Source organism: Poecilia formosa, unplaced genomic scaffold (assembly GCF_000485575.1).
Source record: "Poecilia formosa unplaced genomic scaffold, Poecilia_formosa-5.1.2 Scaffold19, whole genome shotgun sequence".
In the NCBI taxonomy this organism is placed as follows: Eukaryota; Metazoa; Chordata; class Actinopteri; order Cyprinodontiformes; family Poeciliidae; genus Poecilia; species Poecilia formosa.
Window position 1 is genome coordinate 299909 of NW_006799958.1, and position 27131 is coordinate 327039.

General features: G+C 39.5%; 2 protein-coding genes across 5 annotated transcripts; both read right to left on the reverse strand.

The window, feature by feature from the left end:
• Window positions 1–2421: 2421 nt before the first annotated feature.
• Window positions 2422–13996, reverse strand: slain1a (SLAIN motif family, member 1a). The gene is made up of 9 exons (XM_007547132.2): window positions 13318–13996; window positions 10490–10626; window positions 8504–8620; window positions 7330–7440; window positions 7002–7151; window positions 5393–5734; window positions 4583–4771; window positions 4155–4488; window positions 2422–3285 (listed from the first exon to the last, which is right to left on the reverse strand). The coding sequence occupies exons 1-9, from the start codon at window positions 13761–13763 to the stop codon at window positions 3210–3212; spliced, it is 1902 nt and encodes a 633-aa protein (XP_007547194.1). The 5' UTR covers window positions 13764–13996; the 3' UTR covers window positions 2422–3209.
• A 643-nt stretch (window positions 13997–14639) lies between these two features.
• Window positions 14640–26002, reverse strand: scel (sciellin). 4 transcript variants are annotated; one of them, XM_016669103.1, is made up of 28 exons: window positions 25812–26002; window positions 24501–24532; window positions 23328–23424; window positions 23095–23157; window positions 22902–22973; window positions 22182–22214; window positions 21971–21994; window positions 21796–21828; window positions 21613–21681; window positions 21427–21495; window positions 20963–21025; window positions 20805–20873; window positions 20642–20698; window positions 19882–19938; window positions 19673–19768; window positions 18755–18811; window positions 18562–18618; window positions 18358–18411; window positions 18215–18271; window positions 18074–18121; window positions 17951–17992; window positions 17754–17804; window positions 17625–17663; window positions 17469–17531; window positions 17296–17379; window positions 16511–16619; window positions 15630–15732; window positions 14640–15533 (listed from the first exon to the last, which is right to left on the reverse strand). In XM_016669103.1, exons 2-28 carry the CDS (start codon window positions 24517–24519, stop codon window positions 15517–15519), a joined length of 1602 nt encoding a protein of 533 aa, XP_016524589.1. In that variant the 5' UTR covers window positions 24520–24532; window positions 25812–26002; the 3' UTR covers window positions 14640–15516. The 4 variants fall into 4 exon arrangements, with proteins under 4 accessions (XP_016524589.1, XP_016524588.1, XP_007547196.1 ...); XM_016669102.1 differs by having other exon boundaries at window positions 17625–17666; window positions 19673–19765; window positions 25812–26000; XM_007547134.2 differs by having other exon boundaries at window positions 17296–17370; window positions 17625–17666; window positions 25812–26000.
• Between the last annotated feature and the right edge of the window lie 1129 nt (window positions 26003–27131).

The window sequence follows — 27131 nt, forward strand, 5'->3', positions numbered from 1 at the left end:
CCCCAACACACCAACCTACAAGTTGTAGGAAATCCTAAAGACTATCAAATAAACTTTGAATTAAAATAACTCACTCAGAGCCCTGATAACTGCTTTGTAGCTTTATTGCAAAGTATTTATTTAGTTACAAGACAAGAAGCTCCACATAAGACAGTTGTATTGTTTGGTCAGTGATATTAATCTAGTCTATATGCTTATAATTTATGCATGTAATGTAAGATCAATAATAAATATGAAAAGAGCTGAGTGGCTTTTGTATGCAAAAGCCATGTATTTTTAGGTGAATTTGTGGTTGAGGTCGTTGATTCTGCGCAGGGCGTCTTGGTTGCGGATGGTCTTATGGACGGTGATGATGAAGGGGAATGCTGAGGGCAGTTCCACCTTTTTACTCAACTTCTGATGACCCCAGTGGAGACATCGCAGCCATTCTGCGAGGTCACGCCGACCCGCTCGCTCCAGTGCATCTTGGAGTAATTTGGTCTTATTTGGCTTGTCCCATGACCTCTCATACCTGGTAATCAATCCAATATCAGAAAAAAGGAAAGAGGTGCAAAATTTTCTAATGTTTTTATCCCATACAGGATCCAGTGGTACAAAGTAAATTTGGTGCAAAAACTACTGACATTAAAATTAGTTTTTTTTTTTCTCCTTTCAAAAAGATCAAATTCTGACACCTGCAGACACGCACCCACCCACACACACACCCACCCACACACACACACACATAGTACCATCTTTCCAACATGAGCTTGGCCTGTTCGCTCCTCTCTGTTGATTTGGTGTGGAACTGATGTATTTCAGTCCTGCTGAAACCAAGTTGAGATGCCAGAACTGTCCATTCAAAACCCAGTTGTTGGGAAATCTCCTGTAGCGTACTCAGGTTGGTCACAGCATCCTGATTATTATTTTTTTTTTTAAAAAAGGCACGATAAATGCTCTAGCAATCTTAGATGTAATGTATGTCGAGCTTGTATGTCAAAAAAAGCTTAAAACTTACCTCTTGAGCTTTGTTAGGCATTTTTAGAAATACCGACCTTCCGCTCCAGGGCTAGGATTTTAGCACGTACAGAGCAAGTTTCCCCAACAGCAGGAGAATATACTTATGGCTTCTTAACTGTACAAGGCTAAACGTTACTTTGGAGACTTCCCTTCAAAACACAAGCATGTTAAAGATTAGTCAGCTCAGCTCTTCCAGGGTTTTCGCTGCAGCAAACATGTCTGGTTCAATGCTCTGCCTCACTTTTACAGCCCAGCCCATATAAATAGTTCAACATTCCTTTTCTACATTTATTATTAAACTTATCCCATAGCATTAAGCTAAAAAAACTAGCATATCAATCATTGGGTTTGATGTAAAGCTATTTAAAATCCACCAAATACAATTTTTTTTGTATCAAAACAAATATTTGTTTTGAATCAACGATTTGTTCAGAATCTGATTACAACACAGGATGTTTTATGCATCCTATGTAATTTTGATTGAAAAAAGGACAGGAAAAATAGAATAGAATGACGATTACTGTCATGTTTAGTAGTTTGTGATGGTGAATAGGACCAAAATTCAGACATGAACTAGGAATGAACACAGCGAAGGATTTAATGATAAACTTAGGGAAGTGGACCAAGACAGACAGGACATGGAACATGGACAGACCAATAGGAAGAACCAACAAATAAAAAACAAAGAGGTAATATACTGAGGTGAGAGTGGAGAATGACACTGAGCACAAATTAATAAATAAGGGAATTAGGAAGAAAACAAACAGGCAAACTAAGGCAATATGAGTCACTAACACAAAGAAAGCTGAACTAGAACCAACACCTAGAGGAAAAAAGGAAATAAGTCCAAAGGTACAAAGAACTGTACACAAGAAGACACAAAGAAACTAAACGTAAAGAAATGAACTGAATATGGGAAGACTAAATATGGAACTCAAAACACAAACACAAATGAAAACCAAAGCACCCAAGAATATAATGATATGTCATAAATTCAGTAATTCTCTTGGCTTCTCAAATTTGTGTAAAAAAACAAACATCTAAATCTAAGATAAAATGTGGTTGAAAGGTATGTTTCTTTAAGGTGTTGCTGTTGTTTTTCTTTCTTAATACAATTTTGTGCAATATTTTGTGGAACTATATCCATGTTCTTTGCTGCTCTACTGTTAAATCTTACTTCATCTCTTGTCAGTTTTTACTACGCCTTGTGCCTTAAGAGTTAAAAATGCTAGAGCACACCTTTCCCTGTTATGAAAAACCGTTCTGGGTAAACAGCTCTGATCTAGACGTTGGGGAACACCGTCAACATCTCTTTACACATGGAAACAAAACAGAAATGTGCTGCTCAACTTGAGCTTTAACAGATTCTGAATCCATTTTGCTCCTTACTGTACCAGGTGAGAGAAAGAGAGTGGACAAAGATGCTTTGAAATGATTTATTCATTTTAAAAATTAAGCCCCTCTTTTTGTCCTTGTGATCCATAAAAAGCATGTGCAATATTACTGCAGCGATTAAATTTATGAAACAAGTGTAAAGATTTCATGTAATTACAGAAAATGAAAGTATCCTCAATATGAAATGTGTGTGCAAATGAATATCATATTTGATTAAAAAAAAAACAGCAAAAAAAAAAAAAGCTGATTATTTACTTTTACAGGTGAATCATAATTCCCATCTAAAGTGCTGCAAGGTCCAGCCATAAAACAGAACTATCAAGAAACACAACACTGTTTAACAGGAAGTAACTTCATTCCAGTTTGAGAACCTTCTTCTGCATCTTACCACGGAATGAAAAATAAAATAGTATTGCTCGCAAAATCAACCAAAGGAAACCATCCAAAGCATTCAAAGCGTGTACAAAAGCGTTAGGCTTGAGAGGAATTTCCATTCTAACGAATAAAAATAATAATCATCAACAAAGAAAACTCAAAAAAGAATTAAAAAATAAACAAAAGTGGATTTGTTCTTTCACATTTAGCGTCTTATTATCAGAGTATTGCCTGTTGTTATCGTTGTGTTATCAGTGTTGAAGCAGGTAGTTTAGATCCAGCCTGCTGGATCCACACTTTTTCTCAGTCTTTGTGTTCACGTTAACAGTCACTTTCTCTGGGAGCTTTTGGCAGCATCATTTTTAAAACGGTACTTTTGCTCCCATGCAGAGTAACCCTGTGCGGCCCTCAGGCTTCACCTCGGTTCAGTCCGTTTGGGTTCAGTAGCAGCCGTCTTTCCAGCTGCCGTCCCTCAGGGCGCTCAGAGCAGCCAGGCTCTTTGGAGGAGCGAGCAAACTGTGGGGAAGAAGGAAGCAAATCTACTGAGCATCTGATAAGCACGTAATAAATAACAGATTAACCAAATCAAATGCACCGACAATAAGATTAGGAAACGTGCAGAACACAGAGGGAACAAGTGGCGACACCCTGCTAGTGCAATCAGGCTTCATTTAAAACAGTGAATGAAGAAGGAGATGTGTTGAAGCATGGACACGCAGTTTGTATGTAGACCTGAGCCAGCGTCGCCCCCTACTGGCATCAGATAATTACTGCAACTACGCTGATGCTCAGTTATCGCTTCTGATCTGTAGCTATTAGAAATGTTTTTTTTACATAACCTTTGACCACAAGTAGTTTTGCTTCGTTTCCCTCTCTGTGCTTTGCTTTCTGCGTCACTAACTGGATTTGTTTGGTTTAACGTTTGACTTAAACTGCAGCATATTTAAGCAGTAAAGTTCAGTAACTTAGATCTGAAAGCCTGTGCACATCAATCACACAATGCTTTATGCTTTTATATCTTACAGAACAAAGCATGCTGAAGTGCCACTGGTATTATAGGACCACACCAAGCCATAATTGTACCAGAACAGAGGTCAGCAACCTTTACAATAATTATTGTGATACAATCCTTTGAAAAGGATAACTGATCGAAATTTATGAGTACCTACCACATAAATTTAGTTTAATGATTAAGGCGCCCGGTTTTATTTTTGTTTTCAAGTTTTACATTAAAAGAAACAAAAACACACAACACTTCCCGAGTAAGAGCATGCATCTGAAAATGAAAAATGGAACAAAAAAACATATTACTGACCTAACAACACAGAAAGATTAATAAAAAAAAAACCCCTCTGTTGTACCTGATGGTGCGGTTTGGACCATACCTGCGGGTGGGCTGCATGATTTTACTCGCACGTGGAAGTCCGCTCACCCCCACTAAGGAAGTAGGACGAGGAAGCGAGCTGCGCGGGGCGGCCGACTGGTTGATGCCGGCCTTCAGGGCGTGCGGCAGCAAACTTCCGCTGGCTTTCAGGGGCTGAGGAAGTGCCGTGCTGCTCGGGATGCAGCTCAAACTGGCGGAGGTGGACAGGGAAGTGGAGGTGGGGCCCTGCTGCACCGTGGGACTGACGTAGGCTGTGGCTTTCAGCTGCTGTCGTGGAGTGCTGGAGAAGTTTCCGACGCTCTGGACTCGCTGGGTGAGCTGGACCGGGGAAGGGACTGAAAGCACAGTGGGAAACACACAAGACAGGCTTGAATTATGAGAGAACCGAGCCCCGTGTGGCTGATTTATCGGTAGACACACGGGCCTTACTGGAGGACTGGAGTCGGAGGAGCCCGCTGGACGAGTCAAAGCTCTGGCTGCTCCGCAGGGAGGGCATTGGTGGTAAAGAGGAGGGGCCATTGGAGGGTGGGTTGACAGGGGAGGCCAGGCACGGAACACTGGGAACACTGGGCATGCTGGGAGCTCGGATCAGGTTGGGCATGCTTCTCCGTAGCTTGTCTGTTCGACAACGTTAGCGCACGTTAGCACGTTTGCAAAAAAAAAAGGTTTGTTAAAGGAAATAGCACTTATAATTTGAGAGGATCTGAGATTAAAAAAAAACAACAAAACTATAACTCAACAAATGGAACATTGTATTTCTGTTTATGGAACAAATCTGTGGAGTAATCTTGCAAAAGAAACCAGAGAGAGTAGATTTTAAGAAAATAATATAATATAATATCCCATCAAAGCAAAATGTGGCATATTGACTTAGTAGAAAAGATTTATTTTTTTCTCTTATTATTACTTTTTTATATATATTGTGCTTAAAGGTGTATCTATATAGTTGAGTGATGCTTAAGTTTTATGGCATAATGAATTGACCTTTGAGAGAAGAGTTAGGGCTTTAGGTGGATGTTTTTCTTCCAACTACTCTTTTTCATTCAGAACTTTTCTTTATATCACCTTATCATCCCTCCATTTTAAATTGCAGATCAATTAAATAAACAAGTAATAACAGTTGTGCTCAGATCTTGCAGTATTGAACTACTGCATTAAAAATGTTTTGAAAAAAAAAAAAAAGGGGCTGCATGCAAAAGTCCAAACTCAGCTTTGAATTTGCAAACAGAAAACACTCACCCGCGCCGCTCCTGTAGGCTGCGTGTGTGTCTGCGATCAGGCTGGAGGGTCCAGACAGCTGAGAGAGTCCGCTGAGTGAAAACTGGGGGCCGGCCGAGGTGCGCCTGCAGTCTCTGAAGCTGGAGAAGGTGTGAGAGTGGGGCATGCTGCCCCGCTGCATAGAGCCCGTGCGAAAGAGTCGAGGCTGGGGAGGCGGCAGCTGGTCGTAGCCTTCGTCCTCCTCGTCCTCCTCCTCCAGGTCCAATTCGCAGCGCCTGAGGGAGTGCAAGGAGAAACTGGAGCTGCGACGGCCAGCTGTGGCTGTGGCTGAGGTAGAGGTAGAGGCGTAGTCCTGGCGAAGGCCTAGAGGAGAGGGGATGGATACTTTTATCCTGATAAAAACGCGAGTCTGAACTGTATGGCGCATACGATATAGTCCGAATAGAGGCACCGCTCATCTATTATTCAGTCACCGTATAAGTAAGCCAGACCGATATAGGGCATATTTCTGAAATGGTCTGCATAATTTATGAGGTGGCTACTCAAAGTCAACGTTTCAGAGGTCACACACCCCTCTCAGTCCCTCCATACAACCACGGATCAGCATTTTCATTGTGGGCCACAGACAGAACAAAGAACCACGAGCGGAGATACAGCACCGTCCACGAGGTGCTTAAAAATCCTTAGAGTAAATTCATCTCTCATTTCAATAAAATTATTGAATGCTTTGGTCAAATGGGCAAAAAAAAAAGAAGAAAAAATTGCTACAATTTGGCTGACTCACATTACAATTTACTGTATGTTGTGTCATTATTTAGTGTTTTTTTTTTTTGAACCACCAATTAATTCCTGCAATTTTTTAAAAGTTTTTTTTCACAAATTTGAAAGCTTAACGCTCATATCTTTTCTACAAATTTCTCACATGATGGAAAATATTTATTTATGTGCTCTTTTACAACAAGACAATCATTCACACACACACACATAACATACACATATTGGCCCCTAAGGTTGTTTTTTTTTTTTTTTTTTTAAACAATTACCCACTGTCTTCATTTTTTTTTTTTTTTTTTTTGGACGGTTAGATAAGTGCCTGTTTGTTGTCCTTCAGGGTCTGGTCTTTGGGTCAGTTCTGCTCATCATGGCTACTACAGATACACAGGAAAGTTATGGGTCAATACTAAAGTAAAAGCTGCAGATTTTAATTTTACAATGTGTGCAATAAAACTATTTGTTAGTTTATGCTTGAAATTCAGAGAAAACACTCAAGTTGTTCAACATTTTGTTTGCAAAATTCAAAATTTTGTCTGCAAACAGTCACCACTTCTTAAGGTTCGCCAACTGAATTTAACTCCACTAGCAAGTGTTTGAGCTTTCTACTAGTAGAAGAAAGATGTAGATGTATTTCTTGATGAAAACGCTGATCATGGATATGTATTTATATTTGTATGTATGAAAATATTTAGCCTGCTGTAACTCGTCCTATCGTAACCTGTACTGCTGTGTGTCTTGCTCAGGAATTCCTTTAAACAGATCTTTTAAATCTCTGTGAGTTACTTTAGCTAAATAAAGAGTAAATAATAATAATAAGAATAATAATAATAATATTTTCAGTTTATAGGTGACTCACTCTCTTCTTGGAGTCGTGCCATGACCTCCACGTCCGTCATGTCCTGCAGTTTGTAGCTCATGGAGATGGAGTCCTCCTCCAGCTCTGACACACCTATGTCACTGTCCAGGGAGGACTGGGGTGTGATGGCTGCGTGGCGGCGACCGACATCTAAAACGATGAAGGCGACACTCATTCTGAAAAGGCTTATTTTTCTCTTATAACACCCATTAAAGACGCTCCGTGGGCAGATAACACTTGCATGTGTGTGCATGCATTCATCCCTGCTTGATTCACTCCCACTAAAGGAGGTGAGTGACTAACAGACATGTTGACAGTGAGGTCTTACTGTGGAGGGCTGAGTTTGACAGGAAGGTGGGCGCTCTGTCGTTGACGCTGCAGCTGGCCCTGGGACGGGGAGCCGGTTGGACAACGGGCTGGACTGACGACGGCACCGAGGCTTCAAAAGGAAACGAAACACACAATATTTAAGCCTTACTTTACTGCTGTTTCTACCTTAAATTATGCTGGATTGAGTTTTTCTCCAGCTGAACATGAGTCCGTTTGTCTCCAAACATCTTCAGGGTCTGACTGTAAATAATCTCTTCTCTGGAATTTGATGTAATCTGAATCCAAGCAGCACGAAGCAGGTCATTGGAGAATCTGGGTTATGTCAATAACGGAAGCAACAACTGCTTTTGGCGCAACTTTCAGATTAATTTGGATTAGAATACGAATTTGAAGTTGAAGAAGGTCACGTCTGATGATTATGCACAGAGTCTAATGGACTTTAAATATTCAAAGTGCAAGATAAATGTAAAGATTTAGCTCAAAGCACCATCATTGGTTTGGAACGACCCAGTCAAAGTGTCCATCTCTAATCTGCGGCAAGATTTGAAAGTTCACAGATGTTCCCCAGCATATCGGACTGAGCTTGAGCTTTTATACGTCAAAAAAACAAACAAAAAAAAAAACAAGCTGGTAGAGATATTCAGACTACAGCGAAATTCAGTTCAACAAAGTATTTATTTGTAGAAAAGGTTTCAAAACCATGAATTAGTTTCCTTCCACATTTCAATCACGTTCTTCTCAGTGCTGATCGATTTAATAAAATCCCAATAGAACACACTGAGGCTCATGGTGCTTAAAAACTGAAGGGCTATGAATAATCGCACAAGACACAACAACCTATTGATCATTCTTCTCCGCGTCCCATAAACTCTGCAAAAACGTTCAGGTACTATTTTGCTGTCATATTTTATTTTGAGATGAACACAGCAGAGTCAGGAACATAAGAAAACCTGCCTTTGTGGCATGATAAACTTAATGCAAATATAACACTAATAAAACCACACCAAAAAAAATCTGATCGATATCCATCATTGATTGGCTTCATTGGTTCCGTAAAGCATTTTGCCTGAGTCGGATGCTCCAGTCTGGTTTAACGGAATCAAAATTCTGATGGCATCATCCTGGAGTGACTCCTGTGGTTAGTTGGGGTGATATGCACAGCTTTGTGTTACCTGGTGTCTCAGTTAGTGCAGCAGGTTTAGCGTAAGGCAGGACGGGACAGCTGAGGGTGGACAGTCCCTCTATGCAGCTGTACGGACGGACAGAGGACAGTCCTCTCCACCGCTTCGCTACAGAAACAAGATGACATGCAGTGAAGGACATGTTAGACGGACCGCCCTCCCCCTATGTTACGCACTCGCTCACGGCACATTGATTAATACAGTTTAACACACTCATATCTATGTTAATCTGCCTCTTACAGATCAGAATTGATATTTTAAATGATTGGATCAGAGAAAGCAAAGATGGTAAGACAGGGTTTAGCCTCCAATAGCAGCTTATTGAGCTAAACTAAAGCACAGGTTGTTTTTTTTTTTATAATTTTGGAGATGGGTCTTAGGTTAAGCAGGGATTGTGCATTTAAGCTACATCACAATCCAAAAATTAAATTATATCCATGGACGGCTTCAGAATCTGAGCTTACATCTATTTTGTTTCAAATCTTTTATGTCACAAAACTGCAATGCTTTTCAATTCATTACATGTTTCTGAACATTGCTAATTTTCATCAAATGTGACCTAATACCTTAGCTGAACCCCTAACTTAAATACTTCAAATTAAGGTCGACTGAAATTTAGTAGGGCATAAGCAAACCCTTAACGTTTTAAATGTTCTCAAATGTTGAGTAAATTGGTCTTCATCGTCTGATCTGTCCGATGTGTAAAACGCCGGGTCCATCCTCGCCTATTAGCAGTCGGAGAGGAGCTCTCCTGACGAAGTGGAGCGCTTTGCATTCCTTACACAATTAGGCGCAACCATTTCCGAATAAAACCGGCATTCACAGCAAGTTACAAAACTGCTTCTGGTTTGTCCAAGACACAGGGGTGTATTCAGGACCCACAAGGAAGAGAGCCAACTTGAGAGAAAGAACAAGTCCTTGAAACGTCCACACCGATGCTCATTACTGAGTCACAGGGTGGACCCAGGCCCACGGTGTGAGAATATTTAATCACCGGGAAATATTTCGTGAACAAAACCACATCCATGAACATCTTGTGCCAATGTATGAGCTTTCACTGCAGAAGAGTCTCTTCAGCAGGCTGTTGAAACTGTGAAATCTGCTTCAAATGTGCATTTAATGTAACCGGTGTTTCTATGGTAACAACATCCCCACGCATTACAGCTAAGGGTCTAGTCCAGCAGCAAATGTTATTTATTGGCACACATATGTACCGGTTATTGCATTTATATACATATAAGCTATATACATTGATCTGATAATATTTTTTTTTGTTGGTAATTTCAATAATCCCTCGACCCAGACATTGATAATATATTTTAAACTGGATTGTGGCCTTAGTGGTAAGAGGTTGTCCATCTGTTTCTAGACAGATTTGGTTTATTGTAAATTGTTGATGTGACTTATATTAGCACATGAATGACACATTTGTTGCTGTGGGAAACGAGCACACTCTCTAGCTGCAAGTAGGAAAAACAGTGGGATTTACTAACTGATGTGCTCAGTGTCCAGGCTAACTACCATTAGCAAGAAAAGCTGATGATAAATTTAATTTGGAACCTCCGACTTTAAATTTATGACTTCCCGGGGATGTTCAGTTTTAACTTTTTCCATCATAAGACTTGGAAAAATGCAACTTTGAAGTTCAAATAGATGCTAAAGAACCTGCTGTATAATGTTTTTTTTAATGTTGTGCTTCATTTGTTTAAAGTCAGAACTCAATTTCATCACACCTGAGTTGAGTTCATTTTAGTTGGAAGTTGAAGAAAGCAGTCCAATTTGCTAATTCATGGGCGCTAGCTAGAATTAGCAATACAAACAAACAACAAGGTATTTCTCTCAGGCTTGTAAATTCAAACACTGAAGGAACAAGTTCAGGGATAAACATTGCACAGTAATTAACATATTGACCATGTTGACCATATAAAATGTGATTGCAGAGGAATTCTGTTTGTCTGAGGGATAAGCACTCTGTACCTTGGTCCAGTCTGTGACAGAGCGTCATCTTAGCCAGCTCCACCTCCGGCCCAGGGTGGTCCAGGACCTGCCTGCACCACCGGAGAGGGCTGAGCGTGCTTTCACTGGGCGGCTTGGCTCTGGGATTCACATACAGCCTGAGACACAGAAGCACTTCAGTCATGTTCTGCAGCCTTCACAGACAACATTTAAATAATCTCACTCGTTGCGGTACTTACTCATTTTACAGAGAAATCCCTCACTACCAAACAGCTCAAAACTGAACACAGTGAGTGCTTTATGTATTTTTTTACTAAATGAAAGAGAGAGAGAGTTTTGAGTTTGGTTCTGTTTGATGCAACAATCTAAAAGGATATCCACGTACATATATTCTTCAAATTCAGCTCAAATCAGCAGCTGCGAGCTTGAACCGACTGGACAGTGACCCCAAACACATTAAAACTAGGTTTTGCTATGATCACCAATATGAAGGAGATGAAATGTCGCAAGCCTCTGTCACTGGACAAATTGATGGGCCATGCTTTACACTTCATGTATGACATTAAATCAACCAAGTTTAATGAGGTCTACCGACTCTGAGAAGAGGATTGGTTAAAAATCCAGCCAGAACTACATCAGAAAATTGATGGACACAGAAGATAATAATGAGCATAAAACGGGACATTTGACCAGATAATAGTGGAGTTGCATGAATCCATCCCCCAAAATAGCAGTTATTTAAATGATTAACATTAATATGGGAATCACATCAACGACGAAGGTATGCAAACCTCCGACCAAAACTGTTACAGAGGAATTTATGAAAAAAATTACAGAAATTTAACGATTTCAAGAAAACAAGAAGACACATCTAAAATGATAAAAGTTGCTTCACTGTTAGCTCTGCTACGCCTTCTCGGCAGAGCGCTAAAATAAATCTAGCAAGGATCTATTCCCGGTCTCTCCAAAGTTGGAGAGCATAAATAAGACAGGAGCGACCTTAAATTCAACAACTAGGCCAGCAGAGCGTTAGAGTGATTTTAAGGTCAGCTTGTCATGCTAGACGGAAAAAAGGTAGGGCAGGAGATGAGCGCCGTACCCCCGTCAGTGCTGCAATCAGCTGTGTGCTACATTTTCCGCATCATCGCATCAGATACATAAAGCTGCTTCAGTAGTCAGCATGTCAGTTCAGCTTGAGAGCGAAACCAAGTCAGCAGCAGCGCCGGCGCTCCGCACTAGCTCAGCCTGGGGCTGAACAACCACACACAAAGCCGAGCTGTTTGATCATAGACTGAAGGGGGTCATTGTTTCTAAATCCATCCCAGAACATATGCTGCACCCTGCATCCTAAGATTCAGGTCCATTTTACTGTAGCTTCCTCGTGAAAATAAAAACACTGTTTGTCCAGTGTTTCCGAGTGTGATCCATGAGAAGAGTAAACAACATCATCAAAGGAGGCACAAGGAGGAAGAAATCGAATTTGGGGCCATTTTCCGCCAATCACCCGCCAGTCGCCATGGCATTGCTATCATGTCTTAGAAATTCTGCCAAGCTCGATCCTTTGCACTTTTGTGTTAGTCAAGTTGTGGACGAACAATGAATTCTTTAAATTCAAGGGTCTTGGAGGATGTGATCAGTCACATCATATAAATAACATGATTTTGGTATGAAATGTTTAGGCTCTTGGTAGCAGCAAAGAAATTTTTTTTTTTTGGATTTACAAATCTTTACAGCAGCTTAAGACCAAATGTGTCAATTAATTTCCCTCGTTTGTTTGCAAAACAAACACAAACTGTAGCTTTAAATAATAGTTGTTGACATAGAGACACAGCCATCAAACTCTTCCTGGCCAATGTTAATTTTCAGTTTTCTTTGCCAGTGTTTCTATGGATTGTAACACATAGAAGAGTTCAAAGCCGTTGTGGGATTTTTGATAGCGGCACTAGCTTTGAGTCCACCTAAAAATCTAGGGATGGCAAGACTGTCCCCATCAAAGTCTGACCCTGATGTTATCTGATTTTTATTCAACTCAAAAACGTGCATCAAAGTACAACGGCTTGGTTGATTAATTTAAAGACTGAACATGGTTATTACGCTTGGCGCATTTAAAGGCCAGAAGGAGATAAAAACCCCATCTGTTTTTCCAGTTTCCAACCTGCCAGTCACTGATGAAGATTGTCTGATTTGGCCAACTGATTGGTGCGTCTCCATCAGACTATTATGATTTCCCCTTGGATGATTTGAAGTAACATGTTTGCAACTTCTTTTCAATCTGAAATAAATGTAAATTCATCATGTTTGATCTTTAGAAAGCGTCAAAATGGATTTCGTAGTCAGCTTACTCTTTAAAAAAACGGTAATTACAAGTATGCAGTTTTGACATATTTCTCAAAGCAAAAGCTTTGTTCACTTGTGCCACGGGCTGGCCCAGACAATAATCAAAAAGAAAATATTAAGTGCAACCGAATGATAATAAAACTCTAGCTTATTGTGTTTTGGTCACAATGCAACAATTGTTGTGTCCCTCACATGTTTTAATCCTGAGTAAACAAAGATCACATGTGGGGTTCCTCAAAGCTCTGTTCTTGAATATTTCATGTTACACCAATAGCTCAGACCGTCTTAATATTCTTTTAATATTTTATTGTAATTTTCTTTCCCTTTGTTCATTTCTCTTATTTTTGCAAATCATGTTGGATCACCTTGTACATGAGGTAAAAATAAAAAAATAAAAATAAACATGTCTTGCCTATTAACGGCTGTGAAACACAAGTGAGACAGGGTTTTTTCATATGAATTTATGCAAAGCACAAACATGTGTCTACAATGTCATAAAACAGAGAGGTTACCAGCTATCGGGCTCTCCGACGGGGAGCACGGTGTTCAGGTCCAAAACATCGACCTCGTCCAACACGGTTGTGGCACCGGCAGCGCCGCTGTCCTCCACGGCGGCGCCAGGAGACGCGGAGCTCGGCTGAAAATACGCGAACGGCTCCTCCGCTGGCGCCCGCGGCGCCGAGAAACACGGACGAGTCGGACTCGAAGCGTCATATTTACACGAGAAGCTGTCACTCAGGCACGCCGTGGCCCCGTGCAGACACGACAACGAGGTCTGGAGATGAGGGCCGACGGAGCAATTGTTTACAGCGTTCGCTCTGCTCCGCAATTGTTCATTCTGCTTCTCCAGTTTTCGGACCAGCTCCTGGAGCTTCAGCACCTCCAGCTCCGCGTTGGCGATTTTATTGTTGCCGCTGACGTCCGCCATCCTCTGGGGGTTCAGCACCTCTGCTTCCATTTGCTAACAAGCACATTGAGAGGAGCGGAAAGCACGGCCTGCTGGCAGAGGGTCTCTTTCGATTCAGAGAGGGTGTCCAGATTCCCCCCCTTAAAGCTACTACTCACACACAGACTCACACTGATGCTGCTGCTGCTGCTGCTGCTGGGATGACTGCACAGCCTGCATCTCATTGGTCAGCAGCTTCGAGTTAAATTCCCATCACACCACCACCGAGGAGGTGTTTGTTATAGCCACTCTGAAGACATTTAAAAGCACAGATATGTGCAGTATCTGTGTTTATTGGCATGTTTAGTTTTTGTAGCTTTTTGCTCTGAAATTTGATATTAAATATATTAAAGGAGCCCAGTCTTTGCATTTAACCCATACAGTGACAAACTGCAGCACCATATTACACTTATAATATATTACATTTATTATAGCAGTACATTCGTGAAGACAAAGTTATTTTTCTGACTTACTCTTTTGTTCGGACAGTCGTGTCTGAAATGCAGAAGAACAAACTTGACATTTGTACTGACTAATGTGCAGCTACAGTGTTTCTTTAAATACAACTCCATTGACACCTATTGACGTGTCATGATGCACAACTTAACTATCAAACTTTCCTTCTGCTGTATTATTACTAAAATATTTTTTTTCTGATATTCTAACACCTAATAAAATTGTTATTTTTATTATCTTGAGCCATTTCATTTTTTGCTATTCATATATCTTCAACTCAAGTATAAATGTGGGCCTTAATCTTTTTAGCCTTATTGACAAATTTCATGCTTTGACATCTTTAGTTCGACCAACTATTGTCCCCCTTACTGGCCCAAACCTGGTTTGCTTATGTCTTGGGTCGGCTGGGTAAATTGCCAGTAAAGCAAGTTGATTTTAAATTCTGATATTGACAAAGTTAATAAAAAACAAGTAATGCACTCCAGGTATTTTACAGACATACCAAGTATTGTGACTTTATTGCTCTTTAGGACTGTCTTTCAATTAGCAGTACACACAGTGCTGATCAAATGCTGTTTGCTGTTCCTCTATGTAATATATTCAATTGCAATTAAAAAAATACAAAAACAACATTGCAGAGTACTTTAATAATTTGAAAAATACATTTAACATACATTGTTGCATTAACTTTATTTGTTCAGTTGCAGGTTTTACAAAGGCAAAGACACCCTTGAATAGGGAATTGCAAACAGATATTCTTCAATTCCCCTCTAACAATAGACAGCCTGACCTTTTACTTGAGATTTTAGCATCCGGTTTAAAACAAAAAACAAAACAAAAAAACACAGTCTTCAGTAATTTAAAATTTTATTTAAGTACAAGTCTTTCTTTTATCATCTTTTTTTTTGTTCTGTATCATCACGTAATAATTTAGCAGTAAACGTAGACTCAAAGAACAAAGACTTTCAAGAAAAAATGTAAATAACGAAGTTTTTTTTTTATTATTTGCCCTTATTGCACAAAGAAAAAGCCCCCGGCCCTCATTATTGTAGAATATCCTGTCATGTTACTCACAAGAGTCCCCCAAGAAGTGACACATTAAAGAGAGTATAGAAAGAGATATACAGTGTAGAGGTAGAGACAGATGTACTAGTAGATTTCATGCCATGTGTGGTCTGTAGAGTCACATGAAAATGTAATTTACATTATGTAACTGTGATTTTTTTTTTTTTTTAAAGCACCCACTTAAAATGTCTTAGTACGACCCTCATCACCCACACCATCAGAATGCAATAATCTGTGAGGAGCTTCAGCGGCGCCATTTTTCTGTCAGGAGGAAAAGAATTGTGTTTATTCACATTTATTGATTGAAGAGCTGAAGAACAACAACAAAAAAAGCCAGCAAAGAGATTGTTCATCTACCTCTGGTGTTCTCGAAGCAGTTTTCGCAGTGCACCTTGCGCTTGTAGATCCACATGCTGTCCCCGGCTTTCATGTAGCCCAGAGAGCCGTTGCAGACATCACACTGCCAAAACAAACAGACGCTTAAATGAAGACGGATAATCATGCTTAGCACACAGCGGCCCGGCTGTTGCCTGTTAATGTCTGACATCTTCCGGATAAATGTCGCTAAGCACATTTATGTGGATTCCAAAGCTGCGCGGAGGGGAGGATGCCAGAGGAGGACTTCGGTGATCTATTTCAGATATTTTACATGTATTGACAGGAAGCGTTTTTGGATTTCTGTGGAGCTTCTCTGTGTTGCGTGCAAACCTATCGAAACCCAGTATTGACGGAGACTTGCAAAAGTAGCTATGACCCCTCACATTTGTACACATTTTGACACATCGCAACCACAAACGTCAGGAACAATGCCTAGAAATAAAGTGTGAAGTGGGAGGGAAAAACGTTTCAACTCTTTTTCATCCAACCTGTCATTGACTTTGACCAGTTTCCTTGTTCATGCTGGAGAAAAGCATCACAATATATACTCTCTTTGAGTATCCAGTCAAATAGTTGGACTCTGTTTAATAACTAAGGGATCTCTGGAGAAATTGTGTTGCATTGCAATTTATTGAGGGGTACCATAATGAGGGGGGTTGAATAAAACTGGAAGCTGCTGTTTTCTGATCAGATTTTTTTTTTTTTTATGTGAAAATTCTCAGTTTTGCACCACTCCGCGTTGATCTGTCACACAACATTCCCATAAAAACACATTGTCGTTTGTGGTTGTAAGATCATATAATGGGGGAACGGGTTTAAGTTGATGAATAAAAGTTGCACGTTGAAACTGCAGGTCTCACTTTGAAGCAGGTGGCGTGGCAGTTGATCTTCATGTCGTCCAGGACCATCTTGGCGTCTCCAGTGAAGGGCTTTCGGCAGGTGGTGCACAGGTCCTTCTCCAGCACAGGCCTGTTTCAAACAAGAGACCATCGCCGTTTAAAACATGGTAGTTAAACTTCAATTTTGTAAAAAGTCCATCAGCAAGTCTCCTCGCATCACTTATCCTTGACCTCGCCCTGTCATGAAATCTCATTGCTAGTGAAAGTCTTTTAACCCAACAGCCAGCTTAAAGGATTTGCAATGATATGCCAAGAAATTCAGCCAACATAAATCCAGTGGTCCTTAGAGCCTCAACTCATTTGGCGACCCCTAAGTGGTACTTAATATTTTAGATAAATTCATTGCAACTATGTAAAAGATCCTCAACAATTTTCTACGAAGACGTTTTGAACCTGCCAAAATGGTGAAACGCTGCTTTGGTGGACACTTTCTCTGCCTCAAACGATTGTTGGATGGGGGCCTTTAAGCGTTAACCTTGGCTTGCCTAGCAACGCCGTAACTAACGGGTCGCAGTTTATTTAATGTCGCCCTTGTCTGGCTATAATTCAAACATTCTTCTCAGACTTGAAAATTCATGTCATGTGCTTAGCGGCTATAGTGATGAGCACGGTAAACTTGAGAAACGATTTGCGTCAGCATGTTGGTGAGACACAAATCCACTGCTGACTTTGGCATTTAGCATTTTGCCGTTTCTTTGGGCTACATATTTCATAATCAAGAGATGCTGGCGGTGTTCTTTTCTTACCTGTCAGGGGACTGATAAACACTCTTCGTGGAAGACTTGGAGTAGATCGGATCTGACAGGATGTCATCTGACAAGCTGTGAGAGTTTTAAAAAAAAAAAAAAGAGTGTTTTCGCTGTTAATCTGATGACTTGCACCCAATTCCCATCAAGCATCGGCTGAGATCATTTCATACCTGCTGCTCTTGTATGATGTGGAGCTGTAGAGCGAGGGGCTGTTGAGGCTGCTGTACTCATAGCTGCAAGAAGACAGAACCAGAGACACATTTTTACCTTTTCTGTTGCACTTATTCTTTACCGAGCGATTGTTGTCCACTTCCTCTGGCACCCACCTGGAGTCTGGTCTGGAGTAGGAGTAGGATTTATAGTCGCTGCTGCGTTTGTGCAAACAGAGAAAGGATTAAAGACAACAGAAACACCACACGTATGTTTTATTGCAGTAGATAACATGAGATACTGACCTGTACGAGCTGGTGGGAGAGTAGGGAGTATCGTCAATGTTTGAGCTGTAGCTGATCATCAAAAAATAAAAAATAAAAAAAAGTTAAGACATTATTTGGATGCAGTAAAAATATATATATTTTATTTTACTTGTATTAATACAACAAAGGAAATTTTGTGCATTGTTATAGGTTTTAGAGTTGCTTTCTTTTCTCACCTGACGCTGCGTGTGGATGACGGTGTTGATGGGGTTTCGTCTCTGAAAAAAAAAAAAAATAGAAAAAAATGTCAGAAAATATGTCTTTGTCCAATGCTAAAAAGAAATGAAAGAACCGCTCACTCTTTTTTGGTGTTGACTGTGATAATGTCCTTCACCGTTTTGCTTGAACTGTTGAGAGGATGAGCATTTAATGTTTTACCAACGTAATAAAAAAAACAAAAGCTGACCTGTTTTATTCATTTATTGACTAAGACGTCTCACCTGACAGGAGATGTGATGGCTTTCGGCAGGAGGGTGTCATAGAGGTCATCCGTGGGCCTGTTAAAACAATGACATCATCACAGCTGCAGTTCAGACACTGCGATGGCGTGCTACATAAAAATGGAGGACAGGTTTCAGCTTACGTTGAGGAGGACTTTACAGTGACTGTTTTTGTTGGTGTTGTTTTGGGGTCATCTCTTGAAATCAAAATGAGAAAAAAAAAAAAAATTTAAATAGTGTTCCTGGCTTAATAAACACTAATATTAATATTGTTATTAATAGTTATAGTATATACAATATATTCACTTTTGATGTTTAAATACACTCTTTGAATCAGATTAACTCACACAGTGTTGGAGCTCTTCACCGTCACAGGCTCACTGCTGGACACAGTTGTTTTTTTGCTGTAACGAAGAAAATATTCCAATAATTGGTCAGATGAAACTATAAAAAAATGTCCCAGCTCATCATGGCATTGCTGGGATTTAAGCAGCTTGTATTCAAGAACGTTGAAATGCGCAGTACAGAAAAACCTGCTACCTGTCTCCATCCTTGATAGCACTGGGAATCAGAGTGTCATAGAGTTTGTCCTCAGCACTACAAGAAAGAATAAATACAAGATAATTAATTTACCAGTAGTGCACCACACTGTTGTTTCTTTTTATCTATTTATGCAACAGGAATATAAAGAGGAAATGTTTTAACTTTTGCAAAGCAGCTTCCAATGTGGCAACAAATTCACATCACATTTCACAGACTCTTAAATGCATATTTATAGAATGTTTAAGCCTCCAAACCTTAAAAGCTTTAAAAACTGAAGTAAGTCTCTGAAACGATTCATTACCAAACTGTCTTTCTTTATTATAAAAATGAACATTTCCTGAAAAGCCCATTAGTTGTGATGCTGGCTCTGTGGCTGTACAGAGCAGTAACACACTCAGCAAGGACACTGCACCCTCACACATCCACTGTTCACACACCTACAGACCAGCTGAGCATCGAATTAGCCTACTTTTCTTTTTTTTTTTTAACAGAAGATGAAAAACGCATTATGTAAGGTCTAATCAGAGGGAGTTTTAACCAGAGATGCAGTAAATCTGTGGGAAATATATTTGCCAGTTTGCGTTTGGATTTTTGTGCAAACATTTCACCTTGGTTGTTTTTCGTTTAGCTTCGTCTTCAAATGAAGACAAATACATTCATGGTCGATGAAAATTGCATTCCTTGTAGCAGATTGCTGTTAATTTAGAGACTTAAAATGAGCTTTTCTTTAAGTATATGATAGGAACAAATTAGTTTTGTTTTTTTTCAACTTTACTAAAATATTTGCACTAGAAACCAGTAGTAAGAAAACTTGGTCGGATTTAGTTTTTGCGGTGCTTGTGAGCTTGGCCATTATTTGTTGTTTTCAGGTTTATAAATCTGTAAAGGTGTGTGCTATTTTGGTGCCCATCTTACATCGCATCGCTGCTGCTTTTCGCCGTCACAGTCTCACTGCTGCTGTCCACTTTCTTTGTCTTTGTCTTTGTCTTTGTCTTTGTGCTGGTTGTGCTGCTGATACATTAATGGGATGTTTGAGAATTAGAATATCAATCAGGTTCTTTTTTTGTTGTTGCTTTGTTTTTATTTATTTGTTTTTTATATTTTTAATGACTGAGATGTTTCACCTGTCAGGAGATTTGATCGGATCAGGCAGGAGGGAGTCGTACAACTTGTCTTCAGCCCTGTAGAAACAACAGCATAATGTATTCATGAAGTGGATTATGACATATAGTATCAATCGCCTGTCATAATCACTTAACCATATGCTGTGGCTTTCATGTGCATTTATTATACTATAATATAATGTAATGTAATAGAATAGAATAGAATAGAATAGAATAGAATAGAATAGAATAGAATAGAATAGAATAGAATAGAATAGAATAGAATAGAATATTGCACTGCATTGTAGTATTGTATTGCATTGTATTGCAATACATTGTATTGCGTTTCATTGTACTGCAACATGTCTGACCATATTGATCTGATACTGGTGAGATCACATAATATTGTATACTGTCACACTGCAGAGTACTGCATTCCATCATCTGTTATATCATAGGGAATATGATCATATTGCATCAGATTGTTTAGGATCACATAGTGAGGTACATCTTATCACAATTTATTAGATCTTATTGTATCACATCGTAACGTATTGTATTGTATTGCGTTGCACTGCATCACACCATGTCGTATATCCTAGCATATTGTCTAGAATTGCATGGCACCTATTATTTTATTCTATAGTTTTGTTTGACTTTGCAGTGTATTGTGTTGTGTCATTGTATTTTTCTGAGGTGAAACAGCGGCACCTGACATGAAATTATTGCAGGTTAAGGTCAGCGGTTTGATGACACTTTCAAAGGATGGTGTCAAACGTACTTTGCATCACTGCTACTTTTCACCGTCACAGTCTCAGTTGTGGTCACAGTTGTTTTGCTACAAAGGAGGGGGGAAAAAATATCATAATGAGCATAAACGCAAACGCTCCTGTGTATCAAAGCGCATTTGTTGTAACTTTAGGCTTGGTGAATGGAAATATCACCTGTCTTTAGTTGGGGAGTCGTTCTTCACAGGTGATTGGGTCAGTGAGTTGTAAAGTTGGTCTTCCGCTCTGCGTGGAAAAATATTAAAGGTAAAATGTTTTTATACAAATTAGTACATATTATAGTAACAGGGCAATTTAATATGTTTAAATCTTACCCCTTAGTGGTGGGAATAGTCGGTTTTGTTGTCTTGGTAGGCGAGTAGCTTGAGTACTGTGAACTAGATGTGAGAACACGACAAGTGACCTTCATTTTCAGTTTCAAAAGTATCTTGTATGTACAGATTGTGTATAGAAGATATACTAAAAAAAACAGTTTTTTTTTTTTACAATTTTCTCGTTTTTTTATGATATAATCTGTCTGCTAAGAAACTTTAAATTAATCTTTTGAAGAACAAATTTGACAAGGAGGCAATTTGCAGCTCTTAAAACACGCATAAATGGTAATTCCACTGACAATTAGCAGTTTGTGGCAGGAGATTTCTAAAATGGTTCAATGAAAATAAATTAATAAAAACAGGATAGAAGTATAAATAACCAATAACAAAATGTAAACCTCATATTACACTATAGTTTAGCTCTATATTATATTTCTTGCGTCTATGGTTAGATTGATTCTTACTCTTTGCTTGAGGATTTGACACGCTCCATGAACGTCTCAGTTTTATTGGGTGTTTTGGTCACAGGAGACCTGCAAGGAGACAAAAATGGAAAAAGTCTCCATAATGAGAAAATAGCTATAACATAGATATAACATAATGATGAAACACATCATGCGGTTTCAGAGTATTGATATTTTATTCCCTACTTGACACTTTGGGTGGTAGTGACAGTGGTCTCAGTTGTCCCATCCTTAGTCACCGTTGTGCTTTTAGTGCTAAAAAGGTGTGTGGGGGGGGAAGGCAATAAATAAAATAGTTCTTTACTGCATTTTCCTATATGTGTATGTTACAATCTCACAATCTTTGTGATATACAAGAGCAGTGCTTACGTGCTGGACGTTTCTGTCTTCGTACAGGAAGTTCTAGTGAAGCAGAAAGTGAATTATACCAAACAGCATTTGCATATCTACATGAAACATCACATGCATACGTAGTGTGTATGTTCATTCACACACTATAAATGGTGTATATATGCATAAAATGGGCTCAGATATGAAAATGTACCTTTTTGAGTAGTAAGACGGTGTCCTGCCAGTAGAAGAAAAGCATGTTTTAGTCATGGGTTAGGTAATGATATAAATACAGTAGAATTATGTATTTACCACTACTACTATTGCTACTACTATTAATGAAAAAAAAAATAAAATAAAAAAATAATAATAATAATAATAATAGCAGAAAAACATAATTTTAGAATAATAATAATGGCACTAACATGGTTTTCAGGTCATCTGTGCTTCCACTGAACCTGCAATGAGAGAACTCAGACGTTAAGGCTCTTGTTGTAGTCTATGTATGAATTGATAAAGTTGTGGTATTATATATTTTCCAGGCACATGATGCAATTTTATAGCACAAGTAAGTAACTGTGTAACCTCCAGTTGTGATAAATAATTTTTGTATATATCAAACTTTACATCTTTGCAAGACTTTGCAATTTGATGCCTTGAAATTAGATGTTTGTCTCTTTAAGAAGCTCAATGTCCCTCTGACACCTGCTCTCAGCAACATTCCTCCATTATAATGTTTATGACCATTTGCAGGAGCATTAGTCTGAGAAGTAGCTCTCGTATAACGAGCTCCGCAGACTCGCACTTCCACCAGGTGTTTGTAATCACTGCTGCCGCTAGTCTGGAGGAGCTGAGTGGCTCGGCTGGAGACTGCAGCTCCAAGTAGGAGGTTTGTGGAAAGAGGCAGGGCTTTGTCAGAGCAGGTGTTTTGCCGAACGAATGTCTCCCAATGGGAGATTCGAGGATTTCTCAAACGTGCATAAAATAACATAAAATTCAATTCACCCTTCAGGTTTTTTTTTTGTTGGGGGGGAACCTTTTTTTTGTTTTATTCCATTGTTTTAAGGTTCGAAAAAGTTTGTTTTTCCCCATTACCCCCTCCTTTTATTTTTAAAACCTTTTTGGCCCCCTAAAAGTGCTATTACCTCTTGGAGAGAGCTTGGACAGATGAGGATGAGCTTGTTTTAGTTGTTCTTGTTGACTTGGGTTCTGGGCTACTGCGTAAAAGATAAAGACAATATGCATTATTTAAAAAGAGATTAATGACACAAATGACCATGAGATGTAATCCTTTTCACTTGATACTTTGATTGAGATGGAGATTTATGTTTGTTTTACCTATCAGTGGTATCAGTGTTATTCACTCGACTCAGGACACTTTTACCAAAGTTTGGGTCTCGGCTGTGAGAGAGGAAAGAGAAATCATTCATCCGTGCAGTTATGAGTCAACGCTGTGACTCGCAAAAGGAATGCGAGTGTGTCTGAAGGTGCGCTTGGTACAGGTAACTCTTGTCTGTCCAGCCAATCCTAAAGGGTGTGAGCCGGCTTGCCTTCGGTATCTGTACACTTACTCGACGGGCTCGTCTTCGTCATCAGTTTTTCGGATCCAGCTGTTGTCCTTCAGCAGAGAGGTTTTCTTCTTGCTGTCCTCGAGCGCTTTGGTCTTGGCTGCAAACAAACAAAATGGATCATTCAGGCGCTCTGTATATTTAAATACGTCTTATGTCCATGTAAAGCTTAATGTGAAAAAAGTTCAAACGGAGTGAAAACTTGGTGCACATTTGTATTTTTTCATTTTATTTACTTCCATTTTCATTAAGTATCAGTTTCATAGTATGCCAAGGTTTCAAAACACAAAAAAAATAGTCCATAAATCATTCTTCAGTTGAAAGTCTTTTTCATGAGATGCCAGACCAAGCAAAAATGATGCCATGCTGACCGTCCCCCACTTGTTGCTAAGCACTGCAGGCCAGCTGGCAGTGCTTAATTAAGGCTCTGTTGATTACAAGGTCAACAGACTCAGTTTGGAAATATTTCTGGCTTGGAAAAACACAGTCATGAAATGCAGTCTAGAAGAGCCCCACCTTTCACCTGTTTTAAAGTAAGCCTGTTTTGACACTACTGTTGCTAAGATACGAGCGGCAGTTCTGTGGTAGAGCCAACTACATGCTAACTTCCTTAACAGCTAATATTAACATGTCGTAGAGCAAAAAGGTATAACGTTCAGTGCAATGCACTTCAAAACTATGACTGAATTATGTGGGTGCTATACAGTTTTTAAACCAAAATAACAATACATACATATACATACAGAGCTCTGGGAAAAAATGTAAAAATTAAATTGATCAGTTTGTCAGATTTTACATTTTACATGTATATGTTTTAGTAAAATAAACATTGTTCTTTTATTCTATGACCTACTGACAACATGTCTCCGAAATTCCAAGTAAGAAGTTTGTATTTAGTTGCAGAAAATGAGAAATGGTCAAAATAATGAACAACAACAATATCACAATATGAAAACCCGGTTTTGTATTTAATCTTGTTTTCTTCGTCTACTTTTAAAATTGGTTTGATGATCTTAAACAGCTGAGTGACAAAAAAAAAAAGCAAGAACAACAGAAATGTGCGCGGGGCAAACATTTCACATAGCATAGAATATGATTTTCTAGATGTTGTTAATAATTATGTGACACAACAGTTTCAATGATTCTGTTATTATTCGTAATAATGTAAATACTTACAAGTTGAGTAGGAGCTCATTTTGGACTCTCACCTGAAAATGACAGAGGAAAATAGAGCTCATCAAACGGACGCTAGGTGGCACTGCAGCCTAAGAATGTAAATGTGAGGCGGCTTGCTGAAGCTCAGCATGAACTGAGTGAACCTAAGAACTCCGATCTGAAATTACTCATTCTTTGCTTCTGCATACTTCTCATTTTCCTTCGTTCTGAGCGTTTTATGAGCAGCTTACATTAATGACGCTGTCGGGTTTGTCGCTGCACCTTCGGTCCATGATCAGTGATTAAGCCATAAACTGGTTTGTCTTGATCTATGCCCACATGTAGACACACCCACCCTCCACAACACTCCTTCTCCAAACACACCATTGTCAGCAAAACAAGAGGGGCATACAGTAACATGCCAGAAAATGCTATTGAGAAAGAATCAGACGGCAGATATAAGCAAGTGAAATTATTAGTAATGCAGTCCAGAAGCAGTATTTTGTAAGAGGTTTCTGTACTCTACAATGTGTGTGTTTTTGAGGGAATCATAAACAGTTGAAGCCAAAAAAAAATAAATAAATAAATAAATAAATCTTTACAATAAAAAACAAAAATTGGGATGCAGCTATGATCGTACAGCTCAACTCAATAACATGAATTTTCGTGCTTATTTTCCTTCATTTAATCCCTTTTCTATTAATATCGCACAAAGCAGCAGGGTTAATTCAGTGCTTTCACTTTACAGGACAAAAACGGTTTGCTGTTTTGCCAGAGCAAGAATAGTTTTCACTGCTAAAGAAATAACTATCACTTTGTGTGCGTCGTCTGAATTGTTTCAGAGTGTCACGTCTGCTTCTAGCGACGAGGATTCATTCATCGAAAGGGAAATCATTCAATGAGCAGGACACATTGAATGTGTCCCGCTCATTAAGTGAAAACTGCTTTCACTTAAAGATTTTTTTTTTCAGCATCTTGAAGGTATCAGTCGAAGGAAAAGTATGCTGCTCTTAAAACTGATAGGATTATATATTTTCCCCCATGGAAAAAGGGTCTGGGTGCCAGAAAAAATGTTTTAAATTGTTTGGCAAACATGTTCAGTAAAACTGCAAATCGACACTGAGTTTAGGTCCCTTTGCATCATTATTCTTTATCTTTAGAACATGTTAAATAAAATAACTTGTATTTTTCTTTTAAAGTTTTGAGGGTTAGAATTTTTTTTTTTTTTTTCAGTGATCACAACCCCCCCTCCATCCCAACCCCCGTAAATAATAAAAATAAAAATGACATAATCACTGAGGGAAAAGTTATGACAGAAAATATGATGCATACCTCTGGAGACGGCTCTGTTCCTGGGGTTTAAAAGGTAAAATCCTCACTGTAGCTCAGGTCTGAATACCTGTCTATCACTCTTCTCGGCAGAGTCACACCTTTGTCATTCCTTCTGCTTTTAACCTCAAGGGGAGGCCACCCTTTGGGAGTGGCCTCGCAGAGGACTCAGAGAAACTGTCTTCCTCTTTTCATGTCGCTCTACATGTTTCTTCCTCCATCGTCATCGTTTCCCTCTTAATTATTCATTTCTGAGTGCAGGCTGAGCTTTAAAGGAACTGGGTGGAGTGCTGAAATACCTGCTCCTCAGCTTTGGTGTTGAAGTAGGTCTTTCTCGCATAGTCTGGAACTAATCAGCTCTATTAAACCCTGACCTCTGGAGCATTTTAATCACAGTTTGTGGACATAAAGTGAGCAGAGTCATCTCAGTAGGCCATTCTGCAACATGATTACTCACCAGTGTCTTGCCGGAGTTGGTCTTTTACTGCGTTGTAGCTGAGACGAGACTTTGTACTTTACTCGTGCTGATAAAAGTACTACAGTGCTCGTTATAATTAGCTGGGAACTCCACAAAAGTGGCCTTCAAGGAAGAGTGGCACAAAGAAAGCCATGGAAAGTTTACACCGTAAACGCGTAGATGAACGTGCTCTCCTCCAAACGTGGACCTTGTGGGTTACGTCGAAAGACACGATACGTGAAGTTAAAGTACCAGATTTCTCCCCTGAACATGTCATCCCCGTAATGAATTATAGTAGTGGCTGCGTCATGCTTTGGGGATGCTTTTCTTCAGGTGGGAAGCTAATCGGAACCAGTGGGAGGACGGATGGAGCTAAATGGAAGAAAAGCAGTGAAAGGATGGACAACAGGCTGAAACATACAGCCGGAGCAGGGTGTGATTACTTTAACAACGCTTCTTTCTTAGTTCCAACAAATACAATATCTGGCTTAGATTTGAGACAGTGAAGAGCAGATCTCAGTGAACCCAGAAGTTCAAAATCTCCCTCCATGGTACACGATGCACCATGCAAGTGTGATGTGATCATTTTCGGACTGGCTCCTTATCAGGGGCACCAATATCAGTCTGAAAAAGCTCAGCCTTTGAGCAAGTCAGAAATGTGCCATTGGGTGTGCCATGTTCTGGGTGATCAGAGGTATGGCAGGTGCGCAGTCACTTTCATACCTGGCTTGGGTGTAACTGCATGTCTCTGATAGATTAACCCCTCCCAGTCACTGACGGTGAAGGAGGAATGCAGACGGGCCCAGAATGACAGAACAATAGAGGTGAGTATCCAAAGACAGTTGAGACCTATTTTTTTTGTTGTT

Excerpts from the sequence above, each read along its gene's own strand:
- slain1a (XM_007547132.2), bottom strand. The coding sequence starts at position 13,763 with ATGGAAGCAGAGGTGCTGAACCCCCAGAGGATGGCGGACGTCAGCGGC. Across the intron at positions 8,621-10,489 it reads CTGTCACAGACTGGACCAAG|CGAAGCGGTGGAGAGGACTG; the intron begins GTACAGAGTGCT and ends TTGTTTCTGTAG. Across the intron at positions 4,772-5,392 it reads AGCCTACAGGAGCGGCGCGG|ACAAGCTACGGAGAAGCATG; the intron begins GTGAGTGTTTTC and ends GTTGTCGAACAG.
- scel (XM_016669101.1), bottom strand. Across the intron at positions 21,995-22,181 it reads ACAGATGACCTGAAAACCAT|GACACCGTCTTACTACTCAA; the intron begins GTTAGTGCCATT and ends TTCTACTGGCAG. Across the intron at positions 17,380-17,468 it reads ACATCATACAAGAGCAGCAG|CTCTCACAGCTTGTCAGATG; the intron begins GTATGAAATGAT and ends TTTTTTTTAAAA.